Below are 22,936 nucleotides of genomic sequence, written 5' to 3'. Positions count from 1 at the left end.
CTTAGCAACAAGCTCTGTTCCCAGGCTCTCCTTTCTCTCCTGATATTTGTCTTCTCTCTGAACACTTTTGGAAGGGCTGCTTAAATTAGGAGTTATCATTTTCTGCTTGAAACCCTCAGCCTGTGGCCAAGCTGCTTCACATAAACATAAAATTAAATCAGGGCTACAGAGAGTGTCACCACCAATCACCCCGTGGAATCATTTTGGCTCGGAAGCGTCCTTGAAGTCGCTCCAGCCCCACGCCCCGCCACGGGCAGGGGCACCTCCCACTGCACCGGGCTGTTCCAAGCCACGTCCAGCTGGAAACCTCACTTCTGCCCTCCGTGTGCCAAGCACGGCCCTCGCCCCGCGCGAGGGAGCTGCGAGGCTCAGAGATGGGGCACGCTCAAACCCCCAACGCTCCTTCCTCGCCCCCGGACCTCTCCAAGCAATGGAATTCCTGCCACGGGAGCCGCTGAGCGCGCAGAGACGCATCCATGGGCTTCGGACGGGCATCCAGGAGCGCACCCGGGGCGGGCTCGGGCGTCCGGGGGCAGCTCCCACCCCTCGGCACGGCGTCCCCGGCGCTCCCTCTCACCTCAGACCAGTTCCCCGCGGCCCACGGGGAGGGACAGGGCACCTCGGGGTGACAGGGCGCGGCGGCGGGGGGCCGGGGGAGGTGCTGGCAGTGCGCCGGTGGCAGCGCCCTCTGCTCGTCCAGCCCCACGCTCTGGATGCACAGCACCGTCCTCTTCATCAGCCCCGCGCCGCCGCACGAGGCCGAGCACGGCTGCCACTCCGCCACCCACCACCTGCGGGGACGGGGGAGAGGGATGGGGATGGGGGACAGGGGATGGGGGACAGGGGATGGGGGACAGGGGATGGGGGACAGGGGATGGGGGACAAGGGGATGGGGGACAAGGGGAGAGGGACAAGGGGAGAGGGACAAGGGGAGAGAGGACAAGGGAAAGGGAGGGGGAAAAGGACAGGGAAGAGAGACGGGGATGGGGAGATGGAAGAGGGACAGGGAGAGGGACAGGGGGAGAGGGGAAAGGGGAAATGGACAGGGACGAGGGAAATGGGAGAGGGGAAAAGGACCGGGGACAGAGACGGGGACGGGGAGATGGGAGAGGGACAGGAAGAGGGGGAGAGGGGAAAGGGGAAATGGACAGGGACAAGGGAAATGGGAGAGGGGAAAGGAGGAAGGGGGAAGAGAAAAAAGGAAAGATCTCAGGCAGAGCAAGCAGCCGTGCCTCATGGATCCATCCCATTGCCCATCATGTGGGGCCACGGGGAAAGGAAGATCCCAAATGTGCCAGCCCAAGGTCTGGGAGCTCGGACAGAGGGTCAGGGACGGGACAGTCCCTGAGCCGTGCCGGGGTTACCTGCACAGAGGCAGAGAGGAGAATCCTGCCAGGGCGGGACCTCGCGTGAGGCTCAGCCACGGACAGGCAATGCCCGGCAGGGATGCTGCCATGGACCCACACGGGGCCTGGGCACAAAACCAGGAGGAGGGCGGGGCAGAGCGGGGCAGAGCGGGCTCACACCTGGCAGGGCAGGCTCACAAATGGTGGGGCAGGGTAGGGTGGGGCAGGGAGGGGCAGGGAGGGGCAGGGAGGGGCAGGCTTGCACCTGGCCAGGCAGGGCGGGGCGGGGCAGGGAGGGGCAGGCTCATACCTGGCGGGGCAGGGTGGGGCAGGGCAGGGAGGGGCAGGGCAGGGCAGGCTCACACCTGGCAGGGCGGGGCAGGGAGGGGCAGGGCAGGGCAGGCTCGCACCTGGCCGGGCAGGGCTCCTCGCTGCAGGTGCGCTGCTGGTCGTCGGGGCGTGTGAGCGCGTCGCAGAAGCGCTCCTCCACCAGGCCCGCCAGCCTCTCCACGCAGTGCACCGCCTGCCGCTGCACCCCTGCGAGAAACACGCATCGCACAGCTGGCTTCTGGCAAATATTAACCGTCTGTGCAACGGGGAAAGACTGGACTGTGTTTTCAGTCATCAGTAGAGCTTAGAGCTGTGATGAATGTATATTCTTTTTATGATTGTAACATAGTGTTAACAGTAAAAGACTGGGGGTTTTTTTGTAACATCTAAACTGGCCAAACCAGAAGGTAAGGGGAGTCATCCTTCATTCCTGCAAGAAGATTGCTGACCAAAAAGCTACTGAACTTCTGTTATCAAATATCTTATCCCAATGAAGATGAGCAAAACCCCGGGAGAAGAATTTCTGGGACTTGTGCTATCAGAGGGAACGGAGCCACCCGCAGATGGATCTATTGGATAAAACGACTGGGGGGGCTTGAAACCGAACAAAGAAATTCACACTCAAAAGAAATGTTTGAATCATGCGTGCGAATTTATAAATATGCTACAGGCTGATAACTTTTAAGGAGCAAACATTTTGTTAGCAGGCATGCTGGCTGGCTAAGTGCCAAGCACCCTCGGCCTGGAAACTGTATTTTGCTTTTTTCTCTCCTAACTGCCTATTTTTATTTATTTTTTTTCATTTTTATTAAACTTATAATTTTTTCCAAGAAAGTGAACCTTGTTTTTCACAGGAGGGACGCTGAGGGCACCCCTGGGAGCACCAGGGACAGCTTTGCAAACCTGAACAGCCCTGGTGACGCGAGGATAGCGGGAAGGAAATGAAACCACCCCTTGGAGCTGCGAGCTCGTTCGTGCTGAGGGTGCAATGCCCTCACGGAGCCCCACGGCACCCGTGCAGCTGGAGCTGCTGCGGCGTCCCGGCAGCACCGCAGCCCGTGTGCCCCGCGAGCTCTGGGGGCTGTGGGCAGCACGCAGCTCCTCTGGCAGCCCCAGCCCGGCTCAGGGACACGACACCGCCCAAAGGCTCGTGTCCCTGTCTGCTCACGGGGTTTTAGGGGTGACCTCGGCACACCGCCTCTCTCCGGCCTCTGTCCCCGTTTCTGTAACACGTGCTTGACCTGTGACACGGAGAGCTGTCACCACGGGCTCAGCTGAGACTGACAGAACCCTGCTGGAGCTGCTGGGCTGCGCCCCGGCTCAAGCGCTTGGGAGCTTACAGGGCCCTGGGACTCACCAGAGGCTCAGCGTGAGCTCTCCCAAATGCAAATCCCATCTCACACCATCACTCAGGGCAGGAAGAGGGGGCTCGGCCCTCCTCCAGCTGCTCACCCTCACCCTGCTCCTGCCTGATTCACTCCTCGATTTCCCTTCTGTTCTGGAAGCCAAGCACTCGAGTCACACAAAGGAAAGCTGGTTTTAAACAAAGCCCACCACGTCCTGGCACTCTGTGCTACCTAGAAAGCACCAGCCTCCTTGAATTCCCCTTTTCTGCAGCGCCAGCTGCGCTCCAGGAGGCGCTTGCTGCTCCCAGCACTGCCTGGCAGTGCTCCAGAAACGTCCCTCTGCCCCCAGAGCTGCCCTGGGGACCCCGGCACGCCCCGGCAGTGGGGCAGGATGGGGGGAAGCAAACGTCCACACGCGGACACCGTGGGACCCCAGCGCTGCCCGTAAAACCCCGGTACTCTCCCCCCGCGGAGGGGCCCGGGCAGGCAGGAGGCAGCCGCCCTTCCACACTCCCTGGTTTCTCCAAAGCTCCTTTGTCTCCATCCCCTGCCGGGCAACAGGACACCGAGGCGGGAGCCAAGCGCTGATGAAGCCCTGGGGTTCCCGGGGAGCACCACGGGGAGCCCTGACCTCAGCGCATCTCCATTCCTTCTGTCCCCCAGACCCAGGAACGGCCAAGGCTCGCCAGGGGGCTGCACCCACCTGTGCCGCAGGTGGCCGTGCAGCTGGTCCAGGAGCCGAAGCGCCACAGGAACTCGGGCTGCTCGATCTCGTTCTCGCTGTCGGCCGGGCGCTGGATCGTGTACTGGTACCTCACCCCGGGGTTGGTCTCCTGGAACAGCAGCTGGGGGACACAGGGGACAGGCAGGGGGTGAATGGGAGCTGGGGGACACAGGGGACAGGCAGGGGGTGAATGAGAACTGGGGGACACAGGGGACAGGCAGAGGGTGAATGAGAATTGGGGGACACAGGGGACAGGCAGGGGTGAATGAGAACTGGGGGACACAGGGGACAGGCAGGGGGTGAATGAGAACTGGGGGACACAGGGGACAGGCAGGGGGTGAATGAGAACTGGGGGACACAGGGGACAGGCAGGGGGTGAATGAGAACTGGGGGACACAGGGGACAGCCAGGGGTGAACAGGGACTGGGGGACACAGGGGACAGGCAGGGGGTGAATGAGAACTGGGGGACACAGGGGACAGGCAGGGGGTGAATGAGAACTGGGGGACACAGGGGACAGGCAGGGGGTGAATGACAACAGGGGGACACAGGGGACAGGCAGGGGTGAACAGGGACTGGGGGACACAGGGGACAGGCAGGGGGTGAATGAGAACTGGGGGACACAGGGGACAGGCAGGGGTAAACGGGAACTGGGGGACACAGAGGACAGCCAGGGGTGAATGGGAACTGGGGGACACAGGGGACAGCCAGGGGGTGAATGAAAACTGGGGGACACAGGGGTGAACAGGAGTTGGGGGACACAGGGGACAGCCAGGGGGTGGCCGGGCAGGGCAGTGGGAAGTGACGTTGCCCCAGGAACTTCTCAGGAGAGAAGGAGCTGCCCAGCAGGGCCAGGGGGACGTGAGCCTGTGCCCAGCTCCGCAGCAGAGCTGGATGGGCCGCTGCGTGGAAGCTGTCCCTGCCCAGGGGTGGAATTTCCTCCCGCTCCAAAGGGGGTCCTGCTGCTCCCGGGGTTGACACGAGCCCTGCTCAAAGCGCCTCCCGCACCCGCGCTCGCGAGGGCCGGGAGTTCATCCCTGTTTTCCTTAGCCTAAGCGCTCCCATTATTGCCAAAGCTTTGTTGTTCTTGGAGCTCCGGCGGGAGCCAGGGCGTCTCTCCAAAACCTCTCCGTGAACATCGAACCGTCCTCGTCCAACGGTTTTAATTAGGCGGTGAATCCCAGCCAGCCATCCGTGGGTGCCGAGCGCTCCAGCGCTCCCAGCAGCAGCAGCAGGCCCAGGATCCCGCTCACATCCCAGCCCCAGCTGCTGCTGGAGCCGAGGCAGAGGCAGATTTGGGCTGCTCGGGGTGCTGAGCTCCGGGCGGGCCCGTGCAGAGGTGGGGATGCTCCGGGGAGCGCCAGGGCAGGGGGTCCTGGGGGTCCCCAGCACGCAGCTCCGTGGCCATCAGCACCTCTGCACCGCAGCTGGCACCACGAGGGAGCTCGGCCTGCTGCCAGCTGTGCCATCACCCGTGGGATGATTCCCACCGGTTTCTCCAGAGGAAGGCTCGGAGAATTGGGCACAAGGACACTGACTCCCGACAGCTCTGCGTGAGCTGGCAGCTCCCTCACTGCCGACTGTCCGGCCCAGCCAGAGGCACTGGGGCTCCTTCCCTGCTCACGATAAGCTACGGGAAAGGCCTCAGGAAACGGCTCTTTCTCCTCACGCTCCCTCTCCCGCGAAAATATTTTGCGGAACGCTGCAAAGGGGATGAGGCTCAGCTGGAAGCGGCGAGGGCTGGAAACACTCCCAGAGAAACACGCCCCGAGGAGGCGCAGAGCCCGGCCGCTGGGTGCAGGGAGGGCCCGGGAGGGAGCGGGGAGGCTCAGCCCCACCAGGACGGCAGGATCCATCCTACCTGGATCCACACGGGCTCCACGGTCGGCCCCGGAGAGGTGAGGTTCTCCCAGTTCCCTGTCCTCTTGTAGGTGAAGGTGGTCCCTGCCACCCTGTAGTCCCCGTTCCACTGGATGGTCCAGCCACCGTTCAGGAAATACTTCTCCGGGTCCTCGCTCCGCAGCGCCAGGAAATTCCCGGCTTCTGCCACTTCTTCAATCCGGATCTCGCGGGCTCCCACGGGGATAATCCCGATGTCGACGTAACCTGGGAACGGAACCGAGCGCTGGTCTGGGGGGAGGCAGAGGTGTCCGAGGCGATTTTTGTCCCTGGGTGGGTGCTGCGTCCCCTGGGTGCCAGCACTGTGCCAATCCTTACACCTCTGTAAGGGCACCAAGCCCCACCTCGCCCCGAGCCCACCTGCGTTCCCTGCTGCCTTATCCCCCAAAAATCGACAAGCTGGAATTAAACACCCCCCCCCCCCCGTCCGAAGGAGCAGCAGCAGCCCAGCGGTGCTCCGGGAGCAGCACGAGGTGCCCTCACCCAGCCCCTCGCTGTCCTCGAAGGTTTTGTGCACGGTGTGGCAGGTGGAGCCGTCGCCGTGGCACACCCCGCAGCGATCCTCCACGGCGTGCGAGTCGATCTCGTAGTCACAGCCCACGTTCTGCAAGGGAGCCCCGTCAGCCCCACAGCAGCGTCCCCGCGGGGCCCCGGGATGGCTCGGGTCGGAGGGGACGGTAAAAACAGCCCGGTTCCAGCCCCCTGCCACGGGCAGGGACACCCTCCCCGGGAGCAGGCCGCTCCGAGCCCCGTCCACCCCTGGGCTGTGCTCTGGCTCCCCGAGGCCAGCGCAGAGGCTGACACAGCGCTCACCCCCCGGGAACGGGGAACGCTCTGCACGTGGGCGTTACCCTGGTTTTTCTGAGCCTTTTGATTTTCTTAAATGGAGTCAGATCTTTTTAGTTATTGTACAATACTAAGAGCAGTTTTCTACCTTTCTCACAGATGTAACATAAACAAACCCTTTGTTTTTCATTCTCTGTCCTTTGTTTGCGTATTTCTAACCTGAAAACAACTGTAACTGACAATTGGTCTGGCCACTGATGCTGAGGGGTGGAAACCCCAAAAAGCCAATCTTCTGCCGGACCCACAAATGTATAAAAAGTAAAAAAATAAACAAAGGGGTCTCCATTCTCTCCGCTCTCTCAGCTGGGAGCTGGATCGGAAGAACCTCTGCGAAAATCTCTTGTCTGCGTGTGACTGCTTTGCATGTCTCGGTGACACGTGGGGACTGCCAAAAGGAGCGAGCTCAGCGCGTAGGGAGGGGACGCTGAGCACCCCCGGGTGCGTCCTGCCCGCGGCCCCGGGCCGCGCCCGCGTCCCCACCTTGCAGATGCCGTTGATGCAGACGTCGCGGCTGGCGTCGCCGTCGTAGCAGGGCGTCCCGTCCACCACCGCGTCCCGCAGCTTCTCCGCAAAGTACTCGTGCTCGGGCCGGCAGTGCAGCTCGCAGGGGCTCGCTGGGGAAGGGGCACAGCTCAGCCCCGCGGACCGCGGCACCCACCCGGGGCTCCCCGCCCTCCACTCACCGCTGTTGGGCACCGGCGTCCACTTGTAGAGCTTCCCCTTGTAGGGCATGGGGTTGAACTGGCTGCACTGCACCTGGCGGAAGGAGGGCCCGTCCGGCGGGCAGCGCCGCGCGTTGCAGATCCGGAACCGCTTCCGCTCCCCCAGGCAGTACCGGCCCCCGTACTTGGGCCTGCGGGAGGGCACACGGCGGTCAGGCAGGGCCTGAGAGCTGCGAATCACGGAGCTGTGCCACGCTTTGGCTCGGAAGGGACCCTAAAGTCCGGCCCTGTCCCAGGCCAGGGGATGCCTTCCACGGACCGGGCTGCTCCAAGCCCTGTCCAGCCTGGAGCCCGTCCTGCAGCTCTCCATCCCACCCAAGGAATCCTCCTGACCCTGCTCCTGTGCTGCCCCAGGGAATGGCAAAGCTGACACTGGACTTTTTAAAGCAGGAGAGGCGTGAGAAGCACCGAGAATGTTTTTTTTTTCCCAGATGCCAGCAGACCCTCACAACACAGCCGCCATCTCCCACCACGCTGCCTTCTCCTTGGGTCACACCACTGCCCACGGCCCAGTGACCTCACGGAAATTCCTTCTCCTGGGCACACTTTGCTGGAGAGAATGAAGCCAGTGGTTATTTTAGGGCTGTGTTTACATGCTCTGCCCTGAGGAATGGCTGTGGGAGGCGGGGGGGGATGCCCAGCACATATTTTCTCACTGCATCCCAAGGGCAAAGCTGAAGATTTACCTCCAGCAGCCAAAGCAAACAACCGCCCAGGAATCTCCCAGTGTTTGCTCTCCTGCCTGTCCACAGCTGTGTTTGGGACACTCCATAAACCACCAGAGCACCTCTGCCATGGAGTTTATGTCAAACACCAACCCAGGTCCCGATCCAGGACCGAGACGACACGGCACTGCCCTCAAGAGCCCAACTACACATGCCAAACTCACCCGAGGAAGAGGACGGGCAGAACACGTCTGGAAGGGTCAGGAGCTCCCTCCTGGGGCTGCCAGAGCTCCCCACGCCATGGAAAAACTCCTCTGGAACACCACTACAAAGCCCTTTTCCTCCCCATCCTGGGGTGCCCTGTTACTCTGGTTTTTTTGCGTTTTTTATAGCCTTTTGAATTTTCATAAAATGGAGTCAGATCTTTAGTTACTGCACAATGTTAGAAGCAGTTTTACCTTTTTCCCCACATATGTAACATAAACAAATCCTTTGTTTTTCATTCTCTGTCCTTTGTTTGCATATTTCTAACCTGAGAACAATTGTAACTGACAGCTCATTTGACCACTGAGGCTGAAGGGTGGAAACCCCAAAAAGCCAATCTTTGGCCAGACCCACAAATGTATATAAAGTAAGAAATAAACAAAGAGGCTCTCTCTCCGCCCTGTCTCGGCTTTGAGTCAGAACGGAGGAACCTCTGCCCTGCGAAACCTCTCTCCGTGTGACAGCTTTGCGAATCACGGTAATAGTGCCCTGACACCCGGGGGCTTTGGCTGAATCACTCCAGTGCCACCGTGATTTGGTGACCGAGGGGACATCTGAAAAGCAGATGGGCCAGCCCCGAAAGCCCAGCATGGAGAGAGACGGCAGCTCCTCCCGCGGCGCCTGGACCTTCCCAGCGCTGGCCCATGGAAGGCAGCAGCGCGATGAACCGCGGCGGGACTTTTCAAAACAGCTCTGAACCAGGCTCCAGGAGCGCCCGGTTTGCTGCCCTGCCACTGAAGGACGCCGGACGCGTTTCCCATCTCCGAGCGCGGAGCCTCCGCCCTTTGCCTGAGCCACGCCGCGACACCGCCGGGGCAGGGGCTGGAACAAGCCGGGAACATCCCCCCCGGCGCCCCCAGCCCGTGACCCCTGCCCGGGGCAGGGCTGGCTTACGTGGGGTGGCTGCAGTGCCTCTCAGCGCTCTGCACTCCTGCGCCGCAGCTGCGGGAGCACGAGGCCCAGGAGCTCCAGGAGCCCCAGCCGCCGTCGATGGGCTGGGGCCGGAATCCCACGGGGACGCACTCGCCGTTGAAGCACCACTGCGGGGACAGGCGGCAAGAGGGGGGACACGGGGTCAAGGACGGGGAGCACCGAGGCCGGGTTGTCCCGTGGAAATCCCCGCTTTGCTTGCGTGGAGGCACCCGGGGTCAGCTGGGCTCTGCCAGGAGCTCCTCGAGCTCCTCAGGGGTGTGGGGATGTTTGAGGATTTGAGGGAGGGGAGCAAGGGGATTCACAGCCCGGTGTCAGCTCAGAGGTGCCTCCCCAGCAGTGGGGAAGATCCCAGGGAGGGATCTCCATGGTCATTAACCGCAGGTTTCACCTTCCCAGGGGATCCAAGTGATCCTAAGCAAGGGCAGTCCCTGTCTGGGGCAGTGGGATGAGCCCACACCTGCCCTGGAGCCTGCAGAGCCCCTGTGAGAGCAGGGCCAGGGCTCCCCGAGGCCATGGAGAGGTGTCACCCCCCGTTACCTTGCTGTCCCCACACGCCGTGCCGTCCACAGCCGCGTCCAGCTTGGAGTGACACGTGTTCCCCACCGTGCACCACAGCGTGTTGCAGACGCTCTGTGGGAAGCAGAGGGACACGGTTCCTGCCTGGAACAGATCCATCCCTCCAAGAGAGATCAAATCCATCCCTGGGCACAGATCCATCCCTGGGCATGGATCAGATCCATCCCTCCAGGAGAGATCAGATCCATCCCTGGGCATGGATCAGATCCATCCCTCCAGAAGAGATCAGATCCATCCCTGGGCACAGATCCATCCCTGGGCATGGATCAGATCCATCCCTCCAGGAGAGATCAGATCCATCCTTGGGGCACATATCAGATCTACCCCTGGGCATGGATCAGATCCATCCCTCCAGGAGAGATCAGATCCATCCCTGGGCACTGATCAGATCCATCCCTCCCTGGGGCACGGATCAGATCCAGCCCTCCCTGGGGCACGGATCAGATCCAGCCCTCCCTGGGGCACGGATCAGATCCAGCCCTCCCTGGGGCACAGCCCCAACAAAGCCCCCCAGTGCCCCCCGAGCCCGCTGCCCTCCAGGGCCCCCCCTTACATCCATATCGTCGCAGAAGGTGGAGTAGGGGCCGTACTGCAGCCGGCACTGGTGGCCCACGTCGTACAGGACCCCCGGGGGCACCAGGGGGAAATCCAGCACCTCCCGGGCCGGGGGATCATCCAGGCACAGCCCCCAGCCCCGGCTGAAAGAGAGAGGCGACAGCAGCGTCACCCCGGGGGGAGCAGCAGCAACCAGCGTTCCCCTTGGGACACCACCGCGGCTCCGCAAGCCCCGCGCCGCCCCGCTGTGCGCGGGCACCTCTGGGTGCCTCCCTGGGGCGGGAGCCATCGCCCCGTGTCCCCCCGGGGTGGCAGGACACGGCGAAGGAGAGGGGACAAAGACGGGACAACAGCCACCGTCCCTGGAGCCGCGAGCTCCAGCGCTGTCCCCGCAGCCCCTGCGAAGGGGGACAAAGGGGATTTTCCCGCAGCCAGACGCTCCCCCCGCGCTGCCGGCACACGAGGGCTCCGGCCAGGCTGGGCTGGATGGGATTTCTGTGGAGCAGGGGTGGGAGCGGAGCGGCCGAGGCGGGCGGTGCCTCCCCCTGCTCCGGCCGCTTCTGCCAAAGGCGCAGGGAATTGTCACCGCTGTCACCAGCTCAGCCCGCGGTGTTGATTTAAACAAACCCGTTTCCAGCCAGGCCGAGCCTCTGGCAAGGCCGTGGTGGCGGATCGGGTTACTCGGGCTTGTTTGTGATTGGGAACGGCTCTGAATTAACCCGAAGTGAGATTCCTTTCCAAGCCCAAGCAGCGGCACGGAGACAAGGGCTGGGAGCAGCGGAGCCGCTGCTTTGGGGTGCCGGCAGTGCCACGGGGGGATGCCCAGCACCCCCTCCTCCCCTTGAGCCCCCCGTGCATCCTTACTGCGGTATTCCTCCAGTTTCCTACGGGAAAAGCCGGGAAATGCGCTGCTTCCCGCAGAAATTCCCCATTTCCAAACCCCCCGCGGCAGGAGCGTCCTGCTGCTCCCAGCCCGGCGGGAAGGGCAGGATGGCTGTGGGGGACGTGGAGCGTGGAATGGCAGCTGGGCACAGGCTCCTGGGGCAGCCTGCCTGGCACACGCTGCCTGGCACCTCCACACGCAATTCCACAGGCTCCTGGAATGCTCTGGGCTGGAAGGAGCCCTAAGGCTCATCCCATCCTGCACGCCTGGAGCGCTGTCTCTAAAAACGGAAGGCGTGGTGTCCTCACTGGGAGAGTCCAGGCTCAAGCACTCCACGCTGGATGAGCCCAGGGGTGACACTCGTGCTGCTCTGGGCTCTGCCCCCTACACTGTCCCCAAATCCTCCTGGGGCTCTCCCTGCCCTGCCCCAGCTCGCACAGGGGTCTCTGTCCCGTCTGGGGGTGATTGGGATCTGCCTCAACTTTCCAGCTTCTCCAGAATCTACTTCTTTGTTGAATATTTTACAACCGTTCTCCTGCTCTGTTCAATCGGCCAAAACACATCTCCTCCAAGCAGGGAAAAACTGGCCTGAGTTTCCCTCTGGCTTCCAGGGATGTGCAGTAAATCCCAGCCCACAGGGACAGACGCAGGGGCCTGCGCCGCTCTGCCTGCTCCAGCCCGCTCCTTAACAAGCTGCAGGATGGAGTGGATGGAACAACGATTAAATCCCCATCTGCGAGCAGCCTGAGAGGATCTGCAGATACATTTGAGAGCAGGATTAAAATTCCAAAAGCTCCCAGAGAGCTGGAGGAAGGGCCCAAAAAAAGCCAGGACAGAAGAAAAACAAAGGCAAAGCTTGGAGCCTGTGAGGAACCAGCTGCAGAATCATGGGGTTGGTGGGGCTGGCAGAGGAGGGGCAGGGGAAGGGGAAGAGGAAGGGCAGCAGCCCCAGGCCCTGGCAAGAGGAGGATGATGGAAGAAGAGCTCCAGCACGGTGGAAAGAGCCTGGAAACCTTGTTGTCTGCTGGTAGAGCAAAGACTGAAGGGTCCCTCCACCACCGGAGCGTCTGTGCCAGCATCCCAGCCTGGCCTGGGCGAGGGGCCACCTCCCCTGGGGACGCTGCCACAGCAGGGCCAGGACCTGTCCCAGAGTCCCCTGAGGTCCCTGAGCGGAGCCCCAGCTGCGGGCAGCGCTGGCCGCAGCGCCGGGGCCCTGCTGCTGCCGGGAATCGCTTTCACGCTGCCCAGCGCTCGGCGGTGCTCGTGAAATAACAATTCTCCCGGGTAAAACAATTAACAACCATCATTTTCCCAACGCGGGGTCTGTTCCAAGCACAGCCCAGCCTGGCCTGGCAGGGTCCCCTCCCCTGGCTCCCCGCTCTCCTGCCGACATCCCGGCAGCAGGCTCCTGTCCGTGCCGGCCCCGGTGACAGACGCCTGCCGGCCCCGTGCCGCTCCCGACGGAGAGCTGCTGCTCCTTCTGGGGCAGCAAAGAGACCAGGACCCCAGCGGAGCAGCTTCCAGCTGCTCTGTGTCCCCCGGCACAGCCCGGGCTCATCACGGGCAGGAAATTCTCCATTGCCAAGTGAAGGTTAAAAGCAGAGGGCCAAGAGCGCTGCGGATGCGGGAAAGCTCCGCTCCTCTGAAAGCCATAAATCGGCAATAATCCCCCCCCGCACGGGGCCAAGCCCACACGTCCCAGGCTGGGATCTGGGAGCTGGAGCAGCCTCGGCAGCCTCCCGGCCATGAACGCCGGCCCCTGGCCCGGCTCTCCCCTCGCTGCTCCTCACTGCTTTCAAAAAACGTTCCTCCAGTGCGAGGCCCTGGCTGACAAAGCAAACCCTCGGAACTTCCTAACAACAGGCCGAAAGATCGGCCACGGGCGCTAAAAATAAACAAAGGCAGGGAAGAATTTGGCTGGGCCCGGTTTGCCCGTGTCAGGCAGAGAGAGTCGAAGAGATTCTGCAGAAGCTGCAGAGAGCATCGAGGGAAAACACTCCAGCTTTATCTGTGCAGCCACAAAAGCTCCTGACCCCCCTTCACAGCACAGTGAGGCAACCCAGGGGGGATCCATGGAATGGTTTGGTGGGAAGGGACCCTAAAGCCAATCCCATCCCACCCCCTGGCATGGGCAGGGACAGCTTCCACCACCCCAGGCTGCTCCAAGCCTTGGGCACTCCCAGGGCTGGGTGAAAGCCCCCCAACACTGTGAGAGAGATGATCTTAGAGATAAGATCTGGCCCCCCAACACTCTGAGAGAGATGATCTTAGAGATAAGATCTGCCCCCCCAACACTCTGAGAGAGATGATCTTAGAGATAAGAGCACCCCCCTGCCTGGGCCCCGAGCCCCCAGCCCCATCAGGGAGGAGGGAGAGGAGGAAGAGGAGGAAGCACTCACTCTAGGAAGCGTGTGATGTACTCGCGGCTGCAGCGGGACCAGGTGAGTGGGGACGTGTCATACAGGAGCTGTGGAGACATGATGAAAGGTCTTTTCCCAACTGGCTCACAGTCATTGCTGCTTCCATCATGCTGAATCCCAAAACTGTGTAAGAGCACAGCCCACGGAGGGGAGGTGAGCCACGAGCACCGGAGCCGCCACCGCCACCGCTCCCGGCACAGCGCCATCCCGGCAGCTGCTGACAGCCCTCAGCTTTGTCCCTTCCTGCTTTCATTTCAGCTTCCCCACTGAAAACTCAGGAGCATCCAACGAGATCGTGCTGGTGGGCGATTTCCCACGCACGGATGTCCATTGGGAACCGCGGTGTTCAAGTGACCTCGTCGAAATTGGGACTGAAACTGGGGCAGGCGGAATTCTGCCGCTGATATTACAGACAGATCCTGCTTTAAAACCTCCCAACGGGCAGCCCCTGCTCCAAGTCCTTCCCAAACCACCCCAGGACAACACACAAGGGCGATTTCTCCAGGTTGCCTCGTGGCTCTCATTAAACCTGGGACAACCCAAAACTTAACTCTGGAATTAAACCCCCAGGGAGTGTTTGCACCCCTGAGGAACCACTTGAGAACCATCTCCCAAATTCCCCCCAGCCTCCTCCAGCCCCAGGGCGCACGCAGAGGAACAGGAACAGGGGGAGGAAGAGGAGGAGGGTGGTACCTGTGTCCGAGCTCGTGGGCCACGGTGAAGGCGAGGGGCAGCCCCGTGTCCTCGTTGATGTTGCAGCTCCGGTGGGGTTGGCACATCCCGGCCACGTGGGACAGCCCCAAGGTCTCACAGGGCCTGTTCATGGCAGCACAGATGTCCTTCCTTGGCCAGGCACACAGACAGACACACAGACACAGAGCAGAGAGGGCGTTGGAAGGCGGCAGGACCCGGCACAGGGACAGCGGCCAAACAGGAGCGAGAGCAACATCCTTCCACAGGGGAAACATTTGTGACCTTTCCTTTCCCCTTCCCTCTCCCAGTATCCCCAGCCCGTTCTCCAGCCTGATTAATGGGAGCTGCTGCCCGGCCTGGCCGCGTTTATTCCGCTGTATAAATAAAGCTGATGCTGGGGATAATCAAGGAACGCTATGGGGAAGCAGCCCGGAGGTGCTGCGGTTTTCCAGGGCAGCTCCAGCCACCCAGGAAGAACAGTTCCATTGAAGTACGAGGCCTGAAGTGCCTCGTTTCTGCTACAAAGCAGCCTCCCAGAGAAGATAAAGCTGCTGTGGGCTGTGAATCATCACCCAAACCACAACAGCCAGCTCAGGCAGCCCGAAAGCCTCAAGCCAGGCTTTGACTGCAAGGTACACAAACTTGGCCAGGGGCAGGAATTCCTGCCAGCTCCCTGGGAGGTCAGGGGCTTCCCAGAGGCTGCTCTGCCAAGCCCAGCCTCTGAGGGGAAAAGGAGAGTTAATTCCGTGTACAACTGCTGGGAGGATCCAGCCCTTCTGGGGCTTGGCAGCCACGGTGAAAACCTGGCTTGGAAACCTCAGCTGGGAGCTGTGTCCGGGTTCAAACCTGAGATTTGAGGCCAGTCCACGGAATCACGGACTCGTGGAACGGTTTGGGTGGGAAGGGATCCTACAGATCATCTAATTCCACCCCCCTGCCATGGGCAGGGACACCTTCCACAGCAGCTCCAGCCAGCAGGAAATCCCCCCCCGATTTCCCATTCCAGGTCTCACATGCAGGTGTCCAGGCAGGGAGAGGGAGATTCCCGAGGAGAGGTTTCCCCTGCCCGCCCCCAGCTGCAGCCAGGCGAGGTTTGAGCAGCACCCAGAGCCCCGCACCTGGTGAGCAGGACGGCGACGTCGTGGTGCAGGGGGTGCGAGTCTCCCTTCACGTTGATGCTCTTCTGCCACTTGCAGAAGCTTTTCAAGGTGTTGTCTGCGTGGTGGGAGATCTTCAGGTCCTCCTGCCAACACAAAGGGAGATCTGCTGGAGCTGTTTGGATTTTGGGGATGGGGAGGGGAGAGGTCTGACCCGAGTCAGGGTGGAATTGGGAGTGAGTGCCATCCAGAGGGAACTGCTCCACGCTTATAGCTGGGCTGGGTGGGAAGGCAGCCCTTTTCCTGCTTTCCTTTCATCTCTGGTTCCACCAAAACGTGAAATCACCCAGTGACAGGGGCTAAGGAGCACTGCAGGAAAACCCCCTGCGCTGGCTGAGGGTGAAGGACGTGGCTGTGGAGACCTCGGGTGCCCCAGAGCCACCACAGCCGCCTGGACACGGCCACCCAGTGACCCAGAGCCCTGTGCCACCACACTGCCACTGTGCTACCACAAACCAGCCCCAAACCAGGCTCTGCAGCTCCTCCGCCCTCACCATCCCCGGCTCTGCCAGCCAGGACAGGGAGGGAAACGTGGGCACCCCGATTCCTCCACACACGCTCAGCCAGGCCACCAGCACAGCCCGGGAGGGTTTGACAGCACAGCCCGGGAGGGTTTGTAGCACAGCCCGGGAGGGTTTGACAGCACAGCCCGGGAGGGTTTGACAGCACAGCCCGGGAGGGTTTATAGCACAGCCCGGGAGGGTTTGACAGGACAGCCCAGGAGGTTTTATAGCACAGCCCGGGAGGGTTTGACAGGACAGCCCAGCACAGCCCAGGAGGGCTTTGCAGGACACCCCAGGAGGGTTTCACAGCCCAGGAGGGTTTTATAGCACAGCCCAGGAGGGTTTTATAGCACAGCCCATCCCAGCCCATCCCAGCCCATCCCAGGTGAGTTTCACAGCCCAGCCCAGCTCAGCCCAGCCCAGGTGGGTTTAACAGCCCAGCCCAGCCCAGGTGGGTTTCACAGCCCAGCCCAGGAGGGTTTTACAGCCCAGCTCAGCCCAGCCCAGCCCAGGAGGGTTTTACAGCCCAGCCACCAGGGCTCAGCCCACCCTCACCTCCTCGTGCTCCAGCAGGATGAGCCGCACTATGGCGATGTTGATGGGGTTCCCGATGCTGGCGTGGTGGAACAGCCCGGCCACCTGCAGTGGGACAGCCACGGGGACAGAGCTGGGGACACAGAGCAGCCAGGACACGGCTGCAGCTCCCGCAGGCTGTGGACAACGCCTCGGGAGTTCCCCGCAGGCAGGGGCCGGAGCCAGGCCTGCCATGAAACCCATTTACACTCGATGTGATCTGCGCAGACACTGGAACTCCGCCAGGAACGCCCGGGGAGCCCCTCTGCCCTCGCTCCTCTTGGATGCGTTTAACATCCCAGAGGAACTCGGGGCTCTCTGGGTGCCTCCACCACCCCGCAGAAACCCAGGGATTTCCTGAGCTCCTCTGCCCAGTGCCACCCTCTCCCGGCCCCGGCAGCAGCAGAGGGATTCACTGAGCCACCTCCTTTTATCTGCTGGTTCCGTGGCACCAGCAGATCCCCGGTGGGGACCACCAGAGCGTGGCTCTCAGCTGTCCCCTCTGTCACCTCCCCGGGAGCCCACGTCCCCCATCCCCACGGAGGGAAGGAGCCCCCACGGAAGGTGACCCTGCCACCACCCGAAGCGCCCCGGGCTCCCAGTGCCGCTGGAACCCCGGTGGCCCAGCACTCACCATGTTCATGACGGTCAGCACGTACTTCTCGATGTTGTCACTGCCGTGGAACTCCACCATCTTGGTGTCCGCCACCACCAGCGTCTCCACCCATTTCTCCCTGCTGACCGAGCGCTGCCGGAGCCTTCTCCTCCTGGGCTGCTTCTGCTCCCACCTTTCCCTGCGCCTCTCGGACCGCTCCAGGCTCCCCTGGGACTCTGAGGGATTTAAGGGAAAAAAAAAAAAAAAAAGGAAAAAAATTCCCTGCTAAAACGCCTGTAGCTTTAATATCTTCTTTTTTTAATTCAAAGGACTCGCCTGTGATGCGGAGAAGGCTCCACGCTTGGACCCGTAACTCAGTAACTCACGTGTGTTCTGCTGCGCTCTGCTCCAAGGGACTCTGAGCTCAGCCTGCTGCACGTGAGCAGGACTCCAAAAAATGATATAAACAAAGCATTTGAAGGAATTTCTTTGACCAGAACGGGGTTTGCAATATTCCACGAGGAACGGGGAGCCTCCCAAAGCAGAGCCTTAGCGTTTGTAAGGAATTTACAGACAACGCTGCAGAGACTCTTGAGAAACAACCCGAGAAGAAGCCGCGGAGGCTCGACATTTCCCAGATCTGTGTTTTCCAGGAAGGGACGGCTCCCATCACCAAACCCTGTGCCCCAAAGCCGGGCTGGTGAGTGGAACCAAAGCCCAGCAGCAGCAGAGCCCTGGGCAGGCCGGGACGCTGCAGCCAGCTCCGAGATTCCCCCAGGCACCCGGGGAGCAGCTCTGCTCCTTCCCGAGGGAAGGGACGGGAATGTTCGCTGGGATGAGCCCGGGGGCGGAGGAGAGCTCCGCACGAACAGCGGCCACTGGGAATTCTCCAGCGGGGACTTTTCCTGTGACACGGCTCCAAGAGCAAGGTCAGGGTCAGCCCCAAGCTGGGTGAAGGCTTTACAAACCTCATCCCACACAGTGGGAATCGCTTTCGTGGCCGGTTTGGGAGGGCTCAGCCTCACTTCCCTAACAATGGACTCCTACATCTCCTGGGTTAGCCGTGAAAGGGCGTTTTATCCCCCGGCCCGAAAAAATCCCAACTATCTGGACCTCTTGATGAATTGCTAATACCGCTGTGACAGTTTAATCGCGGCAGCTTCCTTGGAGCTCGTTCCCATTGTGTCCTTGAGCTGCTGAGCTCCCGGCCGCTGCAGAGCTGGGGGTGCTCCTGGGGCATTTCCCCTTGGGATCATTTCCCCTTGGGATCATTTCCCCTTGGGATGATCCCTGTCAAACCCCACCCAGCTGAGCACGGCCCTGGGCATTGACAGGAGCCCAACAACCCCAGCAGCATCTGCCTGGCGTGGGGCAGAGCTCAGAGAGAGGATGGCAGTCACTGAAATCCCACAGCCCCTGGGACCCTTTTGGGATTGCTCTGCAGGGCGTGCACAGCACAGCCACCCCACTAGCGCTGATCACAGAGATCCACACTCTGGTACACCCAGGGAAATTAGTTTTTTCAAGAACAGACTTCAAAGTCCAGAGTGGACTGGAGTCAAGAACAGACCTCAAAGCCCAGAAGAAGCCATTAAGATTATGACCACAGATTAAATAATTAATTTAGATGATCAGGAGAATGCCTGAGGATAACCCTGTCATAGAAGCAAGCCCCAGTTTGTGGAAGCAAAGAGCTCCGGGAAATGTGCAGCACACAATGCACTGCGGATTCCTCAGGGACTAAAGCGCCCATGAGCTTCTGGGAACGCACTGAATTCCTCAGCACTTGAAATCCTGGATTTAGGAGTTTATCCAGCCCATCTGCTCCGCACAGGGAAGGACCCACACGCACTCTGCCCACAGCGGGAACTCCCGGGGCAGCGACCGAGTTCCACTCCCAGAGTCCCGCGCCCTGGCAGGTCAAAAAGCAAAGTTTTCATGGAAATGAAAGCAAAAGCTCTGTCTCCACATCATCCCCCTGGCTGCAGCGGGGCTGGGAGCAGCAGAGGGGAGCGAGAGGCCCGAGGTCCAGCACCCAGCGGTCACCGGTGGCACAGACTTTGCCCAGAGGAGGGGACGGTACCTCGCACGCCGCAGGGCTCCCGCGGGGCCGGGGCTCTCCTGCCCTGCTCCCCGCTGTCCTTGGGCACCTGGCGCTTGTAGATCCTGTGGGGCTGCGCTGCTCCCTCCTCCGGGGGGCTGCTGGACACGGGCTCGATGAAATAGTCCTCGTCCATGAGCTGAAACACGCCTTTCTGCCAGGGGCACACAGAGGGGCACCGTGAGGCCGCCTGCACCCCAGCTCACCCCAAGGAAGCCGGGAGTGACCACGGAATGACAGCACCATGGAATGCTTGGGGTGGGGAGGGACATTAGAGCCCATCCAGTGCCACCCCTGCCACGGCAGGGACACCTCCCGCTGTCCCAGGCTGCTCCAAGCCCCAGCGTCCAGCCTGGCCTTGGACAGGGATCCAGGGACTGCCACAGCTGCTCTGGGAATTCCATCCCAGCCCCTCCCCACCCCCCAGGGAAGGATTCTTCCCAAGATCCCATTTACACAGATACCTCCCGATATCCCCACAGAAGGATTCTTCCCAATATCCCATTAACTCCTGCCCTCTGGCACTGGGACACCACGGAGGATCCGGTGGAGCGAGAGACAGGAGCGTGAGCTCTGCCCCACCAGTTATTTGGGATCATTTCTGCAAACCCACAGGAGGTTTTAAACCCTTTCCCCCAGAGTGCCACCGCTCCAGCTCACTGCTGCCTTAGGAAATACCCACAGCGGAACGAGGCAGCGCAGAGCTCAGGAAACAGCTGCCAGCAGCAGCCTCCCCAGCCAGGGGCTGTGCTATCGCTAACACCTCCAGCTGCGTGCCCAGATGTGCTCCCCACAACCCTGTTTACGTAGCAGAAGGCAGAGAATTGCCCTTTATGGGGATTTGGACACAAACCAGCAAACCCAGCCCCGGAGAGTTCCCAAACCACAGCGATCCGTGGGAAATCCGCAGCGCGCTCACGCACGGCTGCAGCAGACCCGCGGGGTGAGGCTGACTCTGCTGCTGCTGGGAACTTTGGTGGCACTTTTGGCAGAGAAGAAGGGTTTCCCCCGGCTCCTGCCGTTCCCCTTTGGGCGATTAGGGCTCCGTGTGGAGCGGGGCTGTACTCACCAGGCCGTCGCAGGTGCTGAGGGCAGCCAGCCCGCCCTGCAGCGCCCGGCCCCGCACCTCCCCGATCATATGGCAGGAGTTGTAGGAGTGGGGCCGGATCTTGGCGCCGGCGATGCCCCCGAAACGCCTCTCGCTGACAAAGCCCGGAGCCAGGAGGTGCCTGTTGAGGCTCAGGTTGAATTTCAGGGGCTGCCCTCTGTAGTGCAGCTCATAGAAAGCGGGAAGCTTGCTCCTGGAGGCAGGAGACCTCCGGTGAAGGGCCCGGTGGGACAAGTCGTAGGACAGGAAGGATCCGCTCTCGTCGACCTTGATGGGATGGACGATGTCGCTGCCGGAGAGCGGCTCTGGAAGAGGGGGTGCGGTGGTTACCTGCAGGGGTCTTCACCTTTCCTCTCACACCCCTCTCCCCGCTGCGGCGGCGTCGGGGACGCGGACAGCAGCTGGCTCTGGTCACCGGTGCCCGGTGACGGCCCTGGGCGGTCAGCGCTGGGCTTTGCCGGGGGGCAGCGCTAAGGTCAGGGTGGGCGAGGGGGACTCGGGCAGCTCCGGAGCTCGGCTCTGTCCCGGCTGGCCCCGGTTACCACGCACACGCTCCCGCTGTTGAACTCCGGGTGCCAGCAAAAAAAACCCCCGCCGAACGAACAACGGAAAAAAACTCCCCAAAAATCAAATCCACACTTTGAGACGGCGTCGGGACGCCGCCTCTAGAAGCAAAGCAGCCCCGGGCACGGAGCGACCCGGAGCCTCCCCAGCCGGGGCTCGGCGGGGAACCGGGAGGGGACCGGGGCTGCGGGCTCCGACCGTGCCCAAGCCGGGGGGCGAGCGCGGCAGCGGCGGGGGCACCGGGCTGTGCGGGCCCGGCCCCGCCGAGCGCCCCGAGAGCATCCCGCGGACAGTGCCGCGGACACCCGGCGCTCATTCCCGAGGGCATCCCGCGGACAGTGCCGCGGACACCCAGCGCTCATTCCCGAGGGCATCCCGCGGACACCCGGCGCTCATTCCCGAGGGCATCCCGCGGACAGTGCCGCGGACACCCGGCGCTCATTCCCGAGGGCGTCCTGCGGACAGTGCCGCGGACACCCGGCACTCATTCCCGAGGGCATCCCGCGGACAGTGCCGCGGACACCCCGCGCTCATTCCCGAGGGCATCCCGCGGACACCCGGCGCTCATTCCCGAGGGCGTCCTGCGGACAATCCCGCGGACACCCGGCACTCATTCCCGAGGGCATCCCGCGGACAGTGCCGCGGACACCCCGCGCTCATTCCCGAGGGCATCCCGCGGACACCCGGCGCTCATTCCCGAGGGCATCCCGCGGACAATCCCGCGGACGCCCGGCGCTCATTTCCGCAAGCATCCCGCTCAGTCCCGCGGACACCCGGCGCTCATTCCCGAGGGCATCCCGCGGACACCCGGCTCTCATCCCGCTCAGCCCCGCGGACGTCCCGCACTCATCCCCGCGGGACCCCCGCGCCCCGCGGACCCCCCGCGCTCCCCCCCCGCGGTCCCCGCCGCGCTGTCCCCGCGGACCTGTCCCCGCCGTGCCCCCGCCCGCGGCCAGCGCCAGCGCGACGGGGACGAGGGGCAGGAGCGGGAGCAGCGCGGCCGGGGCCGCCATGGCTGCGGCGGGCTGGGGGCTCCGCGCCGGGGCGGGGCCCGGCACAACGGGGGGCGGGGCCGGGCACAGCGGGGGCGGGGCCTGGCACAATAGAGGGTGGGGTTATGTAGATCGGGGGGCGGGGCTATGCTCGTTAGGGACGGGATATTGTGCGTCCGGGGGCGGGTTGTGCACATCAAATGGGCGTGGTTATATACGACAAGGGCGGGGTTATTACATCGAGTGGGCGGGGTTATGTACAACAAGGGCGGGGTTTTGCATATTAATTACTGATATTCACATCAGGGGCGGGGTTATGTACATCAGGGGTGGGGTTTTGCACATTAAGCGCAGGGTTTTGGATATTAAATTGCGGTTATTCACATAAGGGGCGGGGTTATGTGCATTAAGGGCGGGGTTATGTACATTAAGGGCGGGGTTATGTACATTAAGGGCGGGTTTTGCATATTAAATTACTGAAATTCACATCAGGGGCGGGGTTTCTGTTACGCGCTGCCAGTGCGGCCCGTGGCGCCCCCTGGCGCTGCTTCGTCTGCCCGGCCGGGAGGATTGCGATTAAAAAAAACCCAAAAAAACACAAAAAAATCAGCGAATTTTCGGTCCGAAATGAAAAACGGCGCTTGGCTGATGCCGCCATGTCCCCCTCACCTCAGCCCGTCGCTGCCTCTTTTTATTTTCTCTCAGGTTAAAGCGCACCGGGAGCAAACACCCCTGATTACTGGGCGCTGTTAATTAACCCCCGGCGGGCTGCTCGCGGCCCCGGCATCCCCCGGCATTCCCGGGACGGCCGCAGCTCCCGGCGCTCAGCACATCCCGGGCTTGGGGATGGTGTTTAATTAGGCGACAATATTAAATATGCAAATCAGCCGGGGCACGCGCCCTCTGGCGGCCGGGGCGGGGAATGCGCGGGGCCGGCGGGGGGCGCTGCCGAGACTCGAGGCGGCGGGACTGTGCGCGTGGCGCCCGGCTAGCTCAGTCGGTAGAGCATGGGACTCTTAATCCCAGGGTCGTGGGTTCGAGCCCCACGTTGGGCGCATTCGTGTTTTTCTCCCTTTTTTTCATTTCTATTTTTCTCTCCGTTTTTATTAATTTTTTTTTTTTTTTCTCCCCCGCAGTCTGTC

At 62.0% G+C, this 22,936-nt stretch overlaps 1 protein-coding gene and 1 non-coding gene across 2 annotated transcripts in view; one reads left to right on the top strand and one right to left on the bottom strand.

Annotated features, from left to right (window-relative positions):
- ADAMTS7 (ADAM metallopeptidase with thrombospondin type 1 motif 7) overlaps positions 1-21,816 on the bottom strand; it is a 36,579-nt gene extending 14,763 nt beyond the window's left edge. Inside the window, exons 1-18 of the mRNA XM_040077067.2 lie at positions 21,728-21,816; positions 20,200-20,543; positions 19,113-19,284; positions 17,069-17,265; positions 16,417-16,500; positions 15,320-15,444; positions 14,202-14,351; positions 13,488-13,631; positions 10,204-10,348; positions 9,612-9,704; positions 9,036-9,181; positions 7,174-7,343; positions 6,971-7,104; positions 6,128-6,248; positions 5,607-5,851; positions 3,726-3,867; positions 1,757-1,883; positions 578-791 (exon numbers count right to left, since the gene is read on the bottom strand). Of these exons, the coding sequence (XP_039933001.1) occupies positions 578-791; positions 1,757-1,883; positions 3,726-3,867; positions 5,607-5,851; positions 6,128-6,248; positions 6,971-7,104; positions 7,174-7,343; positions 9,036-9,181; positions 9,612-9,704; positions 10,204-10,348; positions 13,488-13,631; positions 14,202-14,351; positions 15,320-15,444; positions 16,417-16,500; positions 17,069-17,265; positions 19,113-19,284; positions 20,200-20,543; positions 21,728-21,815 (2,841 nt within the window). The 5' untranslated portion in view covers position 21,816. The remainder of the gene's footprint in view (positions 1-577; positions 792-1,756; positions 1,884-3,725; positions 3,868-5,606; positions 5,852-6,127; positions 6,249-6,970; positions 7,105-7,173; positions 7,344-9,035; positions 9,182-9,611; positions 9,705-10,203; positions 10,349-13,487; positions 13,632-14,201; positions 14,352-15,319; positions 15,445-16,416; positions 16,501-17,068; positions 17,266-19,112; positions 19,285-20,199; positions 20,544-21,727) is intronic.
- Positions 21,817-22,776: 960 nt separating this feature from the next.
- TRNAK-CUU (transfer RNA lysine (anticodon CUU)) lies at positions 22,777-22,849 on the top strand. The gene has a single exon. It is a non-coding gene; the product is annotated as a tRNA-Lys (tRNA).
- The last annotated feature ends 87 nt before the right edge of the window (positions 22,850-22,936 follow it).

Source organism: Hirundo rustica, chromosome 13 (genome assembly GCF_015227805.2).
Source record: "Hirundo rustica isolate bHirRus1 chromosome 13, bHirRus1.pri.v3, whole genome shotgun sequence".
NCBI lineage: Eukaryota > Metazoa > Chordata > Aves > Passeriformes > Hirundinidae > Hirundo > Hirundo rustica.
Note: the sequence above shows the minus strand (reverse complement) of the source record. Positions and strands in the feature narration are given on the sequence as shown.